Raw genomic sequence first — 14095 nt, forward strand, 5'->3', positions numbered from 1 at the left:
AAGGTTTAGAGCAAAGATATAGAAATCGGGATAAGGATCAGATTCCCAAATCCATATTCAATCCAAAAATAAACTTTCATGTAGGTTAACAAACCACAAGGTAGTCTGCACCTTTCTAGAGGTTGGTAGTCACGCCAGTATGCCTTTATTTACCTTCCTTAAGCTAACATATAAGGGCCTTAAATGTCTACATGGCAGTGTGCTAAGTGCTCCATGGTTAAAGAGATAAATGTGGCACGGTCTCTGTTTCCAGTGGCATTTTAATACATTAAGTGTATGTTTAGACATTTGTGTATGTATGCTTTATTAACAAATTTACAGTTTTAAGAAAGAAAGAAGACATGTACACAAATGATCTTAATATAGGCAAAATCTGATGGGTACTAGTAAGTGAACTACGAGTTTCTCTGGGAGTTTGGAGGGGACAGTGATCACTCTCTCAATAAGAGATCTCATGAACATTCTATGAACCTATCTCTATGGTAAAGTTATTTATAGTATTCTACTATTTATGTTTTTGTTGTTGTTCCTCAGACTTTTAAAATTTCTGAAATGCTTATAAAATTAATCCCAACCAAAAAATGTGTCCAGGAAAAACAGTTGAGATGAAACTTTGGCTGAGTTTCTAGAAACATCTGTAGTTCTGATATAGTCATAAACATATGAATATAGATACTCCTTATCTATCCAACCTAGCATTTCCCAAATTTATTTGTGCATAGAACACTTTTTTTTTTTATGCTTCATCAAAACCATAGGATGGACAACAATGAATCAGAGTACATAAGCATTGAGGGAAAAAAGTAATACTTTCTCAAAAACCTTTGCATCTTTACCAAATATATATGAACACATACATATTGGTTTATTAAAACATAACAGTTATGTAAAACCTGTAGCCTAGACTCTTAAGTGGAAAACGATTTTTTACATAGCAATTTTAGATTCTTTTTAAACTGGACACACTATTTTTGAAGTAATTTTTTAAAATAGAGTCCAAATTTAGTAATTATAACGATAGGTTGAAGTAATTTTGAGAAACTTACAATTTAGCTAGTTTTGTTTTATAAATAAAAATTACCTGAGAATCACAGTTAAGATGTACATCTGAAGTACAAGAAATGGATATGAAAAACTTTCCCGGAGAGGTGGTGTCCACATCACCCGAGTAGCCTGAAATCAATAAAATGCTTACCTCACTCTATGTTCCATTGCAATAAACACAATTAATTTAAAAAATCATGGGTGGGCTGGTTTTAGTAATTTTAATACTAGGCTCATTTATTTCTGGATACCTGGTATAGCTCCTCAGTTTTTGGAGTTCTCTTACAGCACATAGCCATTAGGTAGAGAGCCATTAACTAGCAAGTCCAGAAACAAGTGAAAGATAGATCAGGCCAAACGTAAGGACACTCGAAGGACAAACAAGATGATAGGGTTAGGAGCAGTGAGAATTCTGGGAAAGACAAACCAGATCCACATTCCAGCTCTTCAGTGATGACCCTGGGCAACCCAGGGCTTTGGGATTTATACATGCTCAGAAAAATATCTAAACAAATGTCACCTAGGGCATTCACAAACACCAAATGTTTACACATGACAAGTTTAATGTGTATAGACACTCACTACAAGTAATTAAGACTGTCTCTGAATTTGTGAAATATACCTTTGAAAGAGTTAACTATAAATTTCTAAAAACAACTAGAAGTATTTGGGATTCACTGATATGATGTATACAATGAAAGTATTAATTAAATTTTCATATAGACTTTAAAACTATTTCCAAAACATATGGGTGGGAATATTATAAAATTTTATATCAAGAATTCTGAAATTCTAGAAAGAATCTAAACTCTTACAACTTTGCAAGAGTCTTAAAATTTATTGCTCTTCTTCCAGGAAACCAAAACTGTAAACCTCGGAAGGTGAGTTACGGTATGTATAAGAAGGTCAACTCATAGTGTCAGTCATCTGGCATACTCAAAGAAAAGGTCTTGTGTTTATACTAATACACTGGTGACTGACAATGTATTTGTTTGCTTTAAGTTAATATATTTAAGATACTTATGTATAATTTTTATGATTCCCTTGTCTAACTGATTTTTTAAAATTAACCAAGTATCTACCTTTCCCAATAATAATGGATAGAGACTTCCACCCTATATAATCTGTGCCATAACATACTACATATTTTGCTTCCAAAAACTAGCAGTCAGATTCTTCCACTTTTCTTGGCCATATCCTCAGCATCTAACACAGACTCTGGCACACGTTTTGTACTTGATATTTTGTTGAATGAATCTATCATATTCTAAGTAAGTTTCCATGAACTCTTTTTAGGTGGACCATGTCTTATTGGGCTGAGTTAGTAAGTTAATTTGTATTTTGAATTCAGCATTTTGTGTAATTAAAAAGGCAGCATGATGTAACAGAAAGAAGTAAGGTTTTAGAGCCAGAAAGATGTAGAAGAGGAAACCCAGCTTCATCATGGTGTGAATGTGGAATCTTGAGTACGTAACTTATCCTCTCCAAATTTCAATTTCATATCTTCTACTGTGAGGATAACAGCCACCTCCCTAAAAATTTTGGTGGGAGTGAGATAATGTACATAAAGTGCCTAAACTCAACTAATATAGTACTCCCTTTTTCTATAAAATATATGTAACATATATACATTCTAAAACCAGGCAAGATAGCTCACACCATAAATTCTAATTATTATGTAAAAATGTGGATCAACATGATTAAAACATCAACTTACAACACAAGGTTCTTTAAAATACTGTCAAATCCTAAGTAATATACAATTAAATACTGTTTTGATGAATAAGTTTCCTTGTTCCTATGCCACCCCTTCTATTTGTACAAATTATTTTCTAGAAAACAAACCTCTCCATGGTTGAAAAAGTAGCATAATACTGTAATTAGACCTCCAAGTTGAGTCCCACTGTAAAAAAAAATGTATACAATCAAAATTCATGTAAAATATAGTGAGTTTTTCACAAAATTATCTTAGATTTTTAAAATGTCATAGTACTAAACCATATAAAATAACAGTAAAAATTTCAGAAGTACCCATGTAGTTGATGTTTTATTCTTGAATGTAAAAGCATACAAAGTGTACATACAAAGTAATCTGAATGTCATTAATTTTATATTTAAAATATTTTCTATGTAAAATATTATATGTGAACATAAAATAATTTTTAACGAACAGGCCAGCACTTTAGAGTTTATACTGTATTCTTTGAATATTCTGAGTGGAGGCAAATTTTTGTCATTCCAAATTGGATTTCAGTGGCTGAGAGATGAAGAGTCTAACAGTTTCATTTAGCGGTAACTGAACCATCTAAACTACTGCAAATATTCTTTTGTTGAGTCCCAAGAAACAACAATGTAGAATATAAAACTGAGATCAAGGATGGCTGATTATTATCAAAGATTAAAAACCACTTCTTAAAGTTGCCTTTTCTTTAAAGTATTGTTCATCATTATATACACAGCTTCAGACTCGGAAGACAATAAATATTGGTTGAATGATTGAAAAAAGGAAAGAATGAGTTTAACAAAACAAGCAGAGGAAAGCCAATGGGAAGTAATTTACCTTTAACAGTTTTCACTAAGGGAAGTTCAAAGGACGCACATCAGAAAAGAAGAAATTGAAAGGAGGAAGGTGTGAGAAGCAAGAACAAATGCTGCATATAGAAACCAGGAACATGTGGATAAATTTAAGGAAGATTTGACAACAAAAAATAACAGTGATGACTGCTGTGGAGGGGTACTAGAAGTACTAAAATTATGGTAATAATTACAAGATGCTAGGGGCTGTTTTGAAGTAAAGTGTTCTGAAATTCCTTGTACTGATCAAAAAGAAGAGGAAAGATATCAATTAATTTTAGACTTGATCAAGTTAGATATGCATGTTAACATTTTATCATTAACAACCAAAAGAATAGAAATGGAATATCTACCTTCCAAGTTAGTGCCAGTGCGGAAGGGTGGCCAAGGTAAGAAATAGAAAAATTTCCCCAAATCCCTATTTCTTTTGTTTCTCATATTCTCATATGCCATAGTTTCTAATCTCCTCACAGTTTTGGTGACACTTTTATAGCCAACATATGTTATACCTACATATCCTTCTTAAAGACTGGAGCCTAATAATGTATTTGATATTCTAGAACTGTGTAACCAATTTAGAGAAGACTTTCACCTTTTGGGTAGCTCTCCCAATGAAAAGTACTAACTTTTAAAATGTCTTAGTCTCGTGTAACATTTTCCATATTTGAAAAAAGCATAATAAATAAACTATTTTTTAAACTAGAACAATTTAAAGCCTGTTAACATAATCTAAAAGTCATCCTTTCCCTCAAAATACTGATGAGCTTATGTATTTTTCCTATCTGACACACATATAGAAAAGTACATAAAAATTTCTAGATAGCTTATAGAACACTTATAAAGTGGATATTCTTGTAACTACCATATATCATTGAAACAGAAAACTGATCACACCCTGAGACCTCACTTGCCACCTCTTAAGACAGCCACTATCCTGAGTTTTGTGATTACCAATATAACTGCTTCTATATACATATCATACTATCATTTAATCTGTGTTTAAACTTTATACAAATATAAGTATGCAGTATTTTTAAATTTTGTGCATGCCTTGATTCATTCAACATTTGTAAGACTTTTCCACATTGATGTTTGTAGCTATAGTTCATTATCATTGTTGTACAGTATTTCACTGTATTAATAAACCTACAATGTGTACACTTCTCTGCTGAAGGACACTTAAGTTGTTTCTAGTTTGGAGCTAGTACAAACAATGCTGCTATGTTCTTGTATATATTTTCTGGTGTACATAAAAGAGTTTCTTAGGCATATTTACTTTAAATTGGAATTGCTGAGTTATAAGGTACCTGTATCTTCAAATTACTAGATAATGCACACCATTTTTCCAAAATAGCTGTACTAATTTATATATCCACCCACCAGGGTTAAAAGTTGCCTTTGTAAATCTAGTAGGTGTGAAATGGTATCTCATTGTGGTTTAAATTAGTCTTTTCCCCATAATTAATGATGGTGGTCAATTTTACATGTTTATTGGCAATCTGGAATTCTTCTGGGAAATGTCTATTCATAAATATTTTGTCCAATTTTCAGTTGGGTGGTCTATCTTCTTAGTCTTTGTCTATCCCCTAGAATATAAATTCCATGAGGACAGGGATTGTTTGTTTTGTTTTCCTAGCACCTAGAATAGTGCTCCCAGTCACAGTAGGCATTCAATAAATATTTGTCTAATTAATGAATGTAAGTCTGGATACCACATTGCATACATGCTTTGCAGTATCTTTTCCCAGCTTGTGGCTTATCTTTTCATTCTATTATATCTTGAGGAACTTAAATTCTTTTCATCAAATTTATCAGTTTTTTTCTTCATGGCTGGACTTTTGTACCTTGTTTAAGAAATCCTTTCTTACCCCCAAGTTACTGATGATAATCTTCTATTTAACATTTTAAACATTTTATAATTTTGTCTATCACATTTGAGTTTTTAATCCAACTAGTATTTGTTTTTCATAAGTTCTGACTCTGCTTTGTTCCATATGATCTCCCCATTATTTCAGCACCATTTATTGAGAAGCCTATCCTTGCTCACTGATCTGTAATATCCACTTTGTCATATACCAGGTGTATATCAATGTACATTTCTGCTTCTGGGTTCTACTTTATTCCAGTGATCTACTTGTCTATCTCTATGCCAATATCACATTGTCTTATTTACATTAGTTTTATAATATAGAAATAATTAATGAAGCAAGTTCTCACATTTCCTTCAGGATTGTCTCAACTATTTTAGGCCCTGTGCATTTCTGAATAATTTTAAAATCAGCTTATCAAGGCCAACAATTTTATCAAGATCACAATATTTCACTGATTCTGTGCTAGGATTTTTATGCTGAAAACTTCCAAAACCAAGGGGTATATATGTATTAATCTCTATAGAAACATAAACCTTATGAAAACTCAGTAATTGTTGAAAGATTAAATCTAGATTTTTCACTTTTAATGTTGCACAGTTCAAGAATAACATTGTAAAGAAATCTGATGATTCAGTTAAAAATGTATTCTGTTGTCAAAAACAAAATCTGACAGAAGTGTCTTAAATAATATGGATGCTTATTATATCATTCAACAAGAAAATAAAAGATAAGTGTCTGTTGGCATTGGTTCAGCAGCAGAAGGATGTTAAGGCAGACAAATGAGGGCTTCCCTGGTGGCGCAGTGGTTGAGGGTCCACCTGCTAATGCAGGAGACAGGGGTTCGTGCCCCGGTCCGGGAGGATCCCACATGCCGCGGAGCAGCTGGGCCCGTGAGCCATGGCTGTTGAGCCTGCGCGTCCAGAGCCTGTGCTCCGCAACAGGAGAAGCCACAACAGTGAGAGGTCGCGTACCACAAAAAACAAAAACAAAAACAATAAAACAAGTATGGTTTATGGCTAATATGTAAGTGAAAGATTCTCAAAAGACTATAGAATCTTCAGAAAGCACAGGAATAGAAGAACTGCAGGGTTTGTGAGAGGCCCACATACCGCAAAAAAAAAAAAAAGGCAGACATATGTGCTATGTTTATGGCCTTTTCCTCATGATCACAAAATGACTGCAATAGCTCCAGGTATCACATCCAGGTAAAAGCAGGAAAATAACAGAAAAGCGGCAGCTGAATCTAACCTTTTGTTAGAAAGGCAAATGCTTTCCTGGTGTAACCAAGTCTGATTTCACTTTCTTTTTCACCAGAAAAGCTAGCTCATATGGCTCTCCCAACATGCAATGGAGAGTGGGAAGCAGAATACACAATGGTCATAGTTAACTTCAACCTATCACCTGAAATTGGGCACCCTGCTACCCCAAACAAAATTGTGGTGCTGTTATCAAGAAAGATAGGCTATCAAATGTAAGTGTATGCTACAAGTGATATACATTTTCTTTTACTGCTTTCTTAATTTCACATGTACAGAGATGAAAATTAGAAATATTAATACTTTGCTACTAATGCCAACCAAAGATCCCCTCTAATGTTATAATAATTTTACACATGATCTAGAGGTATTTTCATTAAAATCTTTGTTCAGGAATCTTAATAAGCTTAAAAAATACCCCCATAAGGATAAAAGACAGGCCTTTAAGATATTGTTTTAGTGACAGCTCTAGCTTTTGGCTGCATATTTGGCTCAGCTTCTGAAAAAAATAAAATCTAAAGGTTTCCTACTATTAGTCAATTAATCTTGTTATTTATCCTTTTAATTATTTATTTATTTATTTATTTATTTTTGTACGCGGGCCTCTCACTGTTGTGTCCTCTCCCGTTGCGGAGCACAGGCTCTGGACACACAGGCTCAGCGGCCATGGCTCACGGGCCCAGCCACTCCACGCCATGTGGGATCCTCCCGGACCGGGGCACGAACCCGTGTCCCCTGCATTGGCAGGCGGACTCTCAACCACTGCGCCACCAGGGAAGCCCTATCCTTTTAATTTAATCAACAAATGTCAGAAAGTCCTTATTATCCCACTGAAAGATCTTTTAATACAGTAGTCTTACCTCAAGTATGCACCATATATGAAGAACAATCCCATCATTATTCCATTTAAAATAAAAATCACACCAACATAAAAGCAAGCAGGGTCTCCCAATCCTTTAAAAAGACACGGATTATTCAGTATTTAATGAATAAATTACTATACAGTAATTGGGCATAATTATCTCAATGCTTTGTAATCAAGAGCTAGTGAATTTGCTGAAAGCTTTGCTGCTCAGACTGCTGCTCTATTTAATAGTTACATTAGTACTTTCCCCATCCATGAGGCATTATTAGTTACATTTATACTTTTCCCTATTGAAGTGTTGTTATAGTGTAATGATTAGTTGGTGCTTCATTTTATTTAGGTGATGCTGCTATTGTTCCGTATCTAGAACTGTCTGTAGAGCCATTTGATAAATTACAAGCGAAAATCCATTGCATTAATTTTATCTTTTGCTAGGCTCTAGGATGAGTAAAATACGGCCCCTGACTTCAAGGAGCAGCTTTAGTCTGTATGGGATAAATTAATCCATTATCATGTATAGCCAGGACCTTAATACTTAATATATCCTGTGTATAAGACAATACATATATATATATATTAACACACACACATAATCTACTAGGTACTTTGCAATCATCATCTCACATAATACTCAGAACAAATCTTTGAAATTACTTGGTATGAAAATACGTTTTTTAATGGTTGAGAAAACAACACAGAAAACTTAAGTAACTTGTCAAAAGTTATTTAGCTGTAACTGGTGGAGCCAGGATCTAAAGGCTGGCCTTTCTGATTTCTTCTTCTTCTCTGATCATTCCTTTTCAGTCTGTCCTAGTAACTTCTCATCCTTTTACACCACCCCCCTTCAATGTTGGACCACCTTAGGCTCTGTCATATACCTTCTTCTTTTCTCAGTCTGTATATTCTCCTTAAAGAAATTCTTCCAGTTCCATGGTTCCAATTATCATCTATATACAGATGACTCCAAGTGTACCTTCAGATGAGAACTTTCTTCTTATTCCTATAGGTATGTATATGCAGGTAGCCTCTTGACATCTACACTTTGGGGTTTCTCAGGTACCTCGAATTAATAGCAATTCAAACCTGCTACTTTTAAAAATGTTTCTTACCACTTTGAATGGAGGGACTCAATTAAGCCAGAAACCCAACAGTGTTACATAAATTCATTCTCCTTCCCCTTCCCCATCAAACAATTACCAAATCTTGTCGTTTCTCCTTCCAGCCATCTCTCAAATCCATTCATTTTCCAGTTACCTTTCCTGCAATCACTTGCTGAGAGCAAAATAGTTTCCTACCTGGCCTCACTGAATTCACTTTTGTCCTTTACTAGTGTCTTTTCCATGTAACTGCCAAAATTGTGTTTTGAAAATAAAAATCTGTCAAAAGTCTTCAATGAATACACATAAAATCCTTAACTAGTAAATGGTCCTTCATTATCGGACCCTTGCTTACATTCTAAGCATCATTTCACACCATGTTTTCTTCTCTATCTCTCTGCTCTAGGAAATCTAGCTTTCTTTCAGTTCTCCCTTGCCTCAGGACTTTGGAAAATTATGGTTCCTATTCTTGAAACACTTCTCCTAACCTCAGCAATCTTATTTTCCTATTTGTAACATCCACCACAGTTGTAACCGCTAACATCCCTCTTATGTTGCAAACTCTATGAGGGTAAGGCCCCATATTTACCCAGTTTATCTTGGGGTCCCAAGTGCCAACACTAACCTATAACTTAGTGGCAACTTAATAAATACCATATATGTACATATATAAGGTGATTTTTTCTCATCCCTCAGAAAAGTTTATACCTTATAAGCTGGTTCAGGCAGTCGCTCAATTCCTTTAGTTTGTACAAAAAAAAAAAAAAAACAGTCTAATTGCCCTCAAATATCTTCTACCAATGCTGCTTTAGACCATGGTTATAAAGACCATCTGAGGGAATCAATAAAAATGTAAGGGAAACATGGCAATACAAATTTAGGATATATTCTGAGAACTGAATGTTACTATACACAAGTCAACAAAAATATATTTATAAAACATAATGTTCTAGAGAATATGAAGAAATAAAGAAAAAACAACTATGTGTTATGCAAGTAGATACATGTGATTTCAAATAAGAGTTTCAAGGAACAGCATCATGCTAAGATTGTAACAGTGCTAAACTGCAAACATCTTAAATGGAAGTGACAATCACAGATCCTGGAAAACTGTTAGATGATTCGAAAAGCAGTTCTTTGACAAAGATACTGATGTAGAAGATGTATACGAAGAGTTTGATTAGAACTATTCATGGACTGTGAGAGCACAAAAACAGCAGAATTTCTAAAGTAATCTATTATATATCTGATTTTTAAATATTTATGCATAACTAAATTTTTACATTAACTATTTATGTTAACTATTACAGGTAGAACTGTGACTATTTAATCTACATCCCCCAAATTTATATATTCAAGCCACCCCAGAGCTTTTTTTGTACCTTCTGAAATGGAGGAATGACTTATAATCAGTGTGGCCTTACACTGGAGCATATTAATACTCAAATTAAATTCCAAATTAACACTCTTATTAGCAAGTACATTGTCTTCTCAGAAAATTAAAGGGTAAATACACTTTTAGGTGAATCAGTTCTAGACTGTTTTTAAAGAAAAAAATCACAGCAGTTTATAGTAATTCTTAAAGGAGTCATAACATTACGTTTATGTAAACAGTAATGACAATACAACAGCATTTTAGGAAGAAACATGCCTTCACAGCTTTGAACTTCATTTAGAGGTTCTACTCTGGTCACATTCCAGCAGGTCTTTGTTTCCAGCCCAAATAAATTCATTATTCCCATAAATGTGCGATACCAGAAGGCTATAATCACCTACAAAAGATAAAATCAAAAAGATAATGAAGAAAAATTCAATATCTTCTTAATAATAATTTTTCCAAAATACCATTTTATAATGGTTGCCTTTAACATTATACACTTTGATGAATTTATTTAAATCATTTCATGTGGGAAACAATCATTTAAAATTTTATACACACACACTATCAACTAAAGTTATGTATTACTGAGTAATGCACATCTACAAAATTTATGTTGTGATCAACATCTCTGTAATATACTCTTGTAATCAACTCTAACATAATTAATAGTAGCTGTAAAATAAAGCATGAAGTACATAATTATGATAATTAATAGCAAAATACAAAGATTTACAGAAGTATTTTGTAACACTTCCCTTAGGTCCTTGAACTTATTTTCTTCATAGTCTAAAAACCAACTCATAGTCTATAAAACCAACTGCACATGGAATAACAGCTCCTGTGCCCATTAAAACTCTGACCAAGCAGATTTAATTAACCAGTACTTCCCAACCTGAAATCTACTTTAAAAAGTTTAGGGCTTCCCTGGTGGCGCAGTGGTTGAGAATCTGCCTGCCAATGCAGGGGACACAGGTTTGAGCCCTGGTCTGGGAAGATCCCACATGCCACGGAGCAACTAGGTCCGTGAGCCACAACTACTGAGCCTGCGGCGTCTGGAGCCCGTGCTCAGCAACAGGAGAGGCCGCGACAGTGAGAGGCCCGCGCACCGCGATAAAGAGTGGCCCCCGCTCGCCGCAACTAGAGAAAGCCCTCGCACGGAAACGAAGACCCAACACAGCCAAAAATAAATAAATAAATATTAAAAAAAAAAAAAAGTTTAAAGACAAGGGAAAATAGCAACAAAAAAATTACAGACAAAATGCTCATGCCTGGGAGATTTTTTAATAAATAATTTTATAGATTTGGGAAAAATAATGCAAAATCATTGGGGAAAAAAGTTAAAAAAAAGTAAAGAGGAGTTCAAAGGGAAACTAAAAATAACCTAGAACTAACTACTTTTACTATTTTGGTGACCATCCTTCCAGTCTCTCCCTAGGCATAAGAAACATGTAGCTAGAGTTATTCATTATGTAATATTATGTATTATAAGATGTTAATGTAATATACATCACTAAACAATGTCATAAACATCTTTTCATATATAATATTATTTACGATTTTATCACTTAATTTTATAAGATGACATTCTGTTTAAACTTATAACTTCTATTCTTGTGTATTTTTCATACATGTACAAAAAATTTCCACATTAAATGTATGTGCAAATTCTAGAATTATACTCCTTTCTGAGATGTTGTTTAATATAGTAGAAAAGCATGACTTTGAAGTCAAAATAGAACAAAAAAAAAATTCTGACTCTACAAGGTATGGTTTCTACACTGTGAAGTAATCCTTCAACCTCTGAACCTCAGTCACCTCATCTGTTAAATGAGGTTAATATCAATAATAACCATCTTACAAGAGTGATTGGAGATTAGAGCTTATATATATAAGTACTGGCATATAGTAAGCATTAAATGCTTTTGTCTTTACAAAATACATTGTTTCAAACTTACACTTTTAGGTGAGAAATTAATTTCATCTTTAGATGAGAAATTAATCTTGTGAACACAAAGTATGGACATTTACTTCAACACTTAAGTACTATATAAGGTCGCAAGCAAATGTAAATCTGCATATTGTATCTATGCAATATGAAAATAAGACTGGACGAGTCCTTGTTGCCTGTCATTTACATGCTTTCAAGTTTTGAAAACAAATGAACTACATTACCATGATTACTTTTTCAAAGCATCAAAGAAGCTGAAAACTGCAAATTATTCAATAAATATTTTTAATAAGTAAAAAGAAAAAAATTAGCTAATGTTTTAGAGACCATACTGTTTGAAACTAGTGGAAGAAGAAACAGAGATGTAACGACAAAAAGTTCCAAAAGTAATCAAAAACTAAAAATAATACTTAACAAACACTGGAAAAAATGGGCCTAGTCTAATAAGCTAAGTCCTTATCTTATATACACAGAGTAAGTGAATGTTAACTAAAGTTGAAGATTCAACAAATAGTTTTTTTTTTCTTTTTGATTTTTCCATTTACACTAGAATTAGACAGATAATCATTAGAGGAAATATGGTCAGACTGCCTTTGAAAAGTAAGCCGGGATATAGAGAAAGCTGCTGCAGAAAACTGCTTCTTTCATCTTAGATCTTAGGTAGGTCTATACTATACAATTGTTACTACTACAAATTACATTGAAAAGTACTTATAGAAATTAAAAGAAAAAAAGAAAGAAATTTGGGAAACCCTTAAGTACTCTGAAATTAAATAACAATATTTAAGTATCCAATGGATCAAAGGAGAAATCATATGGGAAATTAGAAAATCACTTAAACTAAATGAAAATGAAAAAAAAGTCAACATTTAAATAATGTAAATTTCCTATTCCTACAAGTACAACTAGAACTCCTGTGAATAATATAAATCAAACACAAGAAGACCCTTAAAGGTAGAGAAAAGAGGCAAACTAGATAGGAATGTCAGGGCCCAAGGAATGACATGGTAATAGGTTCCCTGGACTTTCCCTTTGCTTTATTTTCTCAGGTTTGGAGTTAAAGATATTTTGATACTTGATACCAAAACCAACGAAGAAAGTACCAAAAAATTAAACCACATACTAATACCCCTTATAAAGACAGACGTAACAAACCCTAACAAAATATTAGTAAATAGATTTCAGCAATATACTAAAATAATTATATGCCATGATCAGATGGGGTTTATTCCAGGGATGCAAGACTATTTCAGTATGAAAAAATGAATGTACTCCATCATATTAATGGAACAAAGAAGATAAATTCCATGATCATATCAATTGGTGCAGAAAAAGCATTAGAAAAAATTCAATACCCATTCTGATAAGAACTTACAGAAAAAACTAGGAATAAGAGAGGAACTACCTCAATCTTATAAAGGTCATGTGCAAAAAAACTTACAGCTAACTTTATACTTAATGGTTTGAGACTGAATGCTTTTTCCCTAAGATCAAGAATGAGGCCTGGGGCTTCCCTGGTGGCGCAGTGGTTGAGAGTCCGCCTGCCGATGCAGGGGACACGGGTTCATGCCCCGGTCCGGGAAGATCCCACATGCCGCGGAGCGGCTGGGCCCGTGAGCCATGGCTGCTGAGCCTGTGCGTCCGGAGCCTGTGCTCCGCAATGGGAGAGGCCACTACAGTGAGAGGCCCGTGTACCAAAAAAAAAAAAAAAAAGAATGAGGTCTAGATGTCCACATTCACCAGTCTTAATAAACATAGTACTGAAAGTTCTAGCCAGTGCAATAAGGTAAATAAGAGAAATAACAGACATACAGATTAAAAGAAAAAAATAATACTCTATTTGCATATTAAATGCCTCACTATGTAGAAAAATCCCAACATATGTGTAAAAAAAAAATACTCCTAGAACTAATAATTGAATTCAGCAAGATTGCAGGGTAAAAGATAAACATACCAAAAAAAATCAACTGTATTTCCATGTAACAATGAACATGTGGGCATCAATATTAAAAATATAATCCCCTTTATCATCATTTAAAAAAACATGAAATACTTAGGC

General features: G+C 33.7%; 1 protein-coding gene across 1 annotated transcript in view; it reads right to left on the reverse strand.

Moving 5' to 3' along the window:
• DPY19L2 (dpy-19 like 2) overlaps positions 1-14095 on the reverse strand; it is an 89039-nt gene that overhangs the window by 61097 nt on the left and 13847 nt on the right. Inside the window, exons 5-8 of the mRNA XM_019925638.2 lie at positions 10359-10479; positions 7606-7699; positions 2890-2947; positions 1082-1173 (exon numbers count right to left, since the gene is read on the reverse strand). Coding sequence (XP_019781197.1) covers positions 1082-1173; positions 2890-2947; positions 7606-7699; positions 10359-10479 — 365 coding nt within the window. The remainder of the gene's footprint in view (positions 1-1081; positions 1174-2889; positions 2948-7605; positions 7700-10358; positions 10480-14095) is intronic.

This window comes from Tursiops truncatus, chromosome 9 (genome assembly GCF_011762595.2).
Source record: "Tursiops truncatus isolate mTurTru1 chromosome 9, mTurTru1.mat.Y, whole genome shotgun sequence".
Classification (NCBI taxonomy): Eukaryota; Metazoa; Chordata; class Mammalia; order Artiodactyla; family Delphinidae; genus Tursiops; species Tursiops truncatus.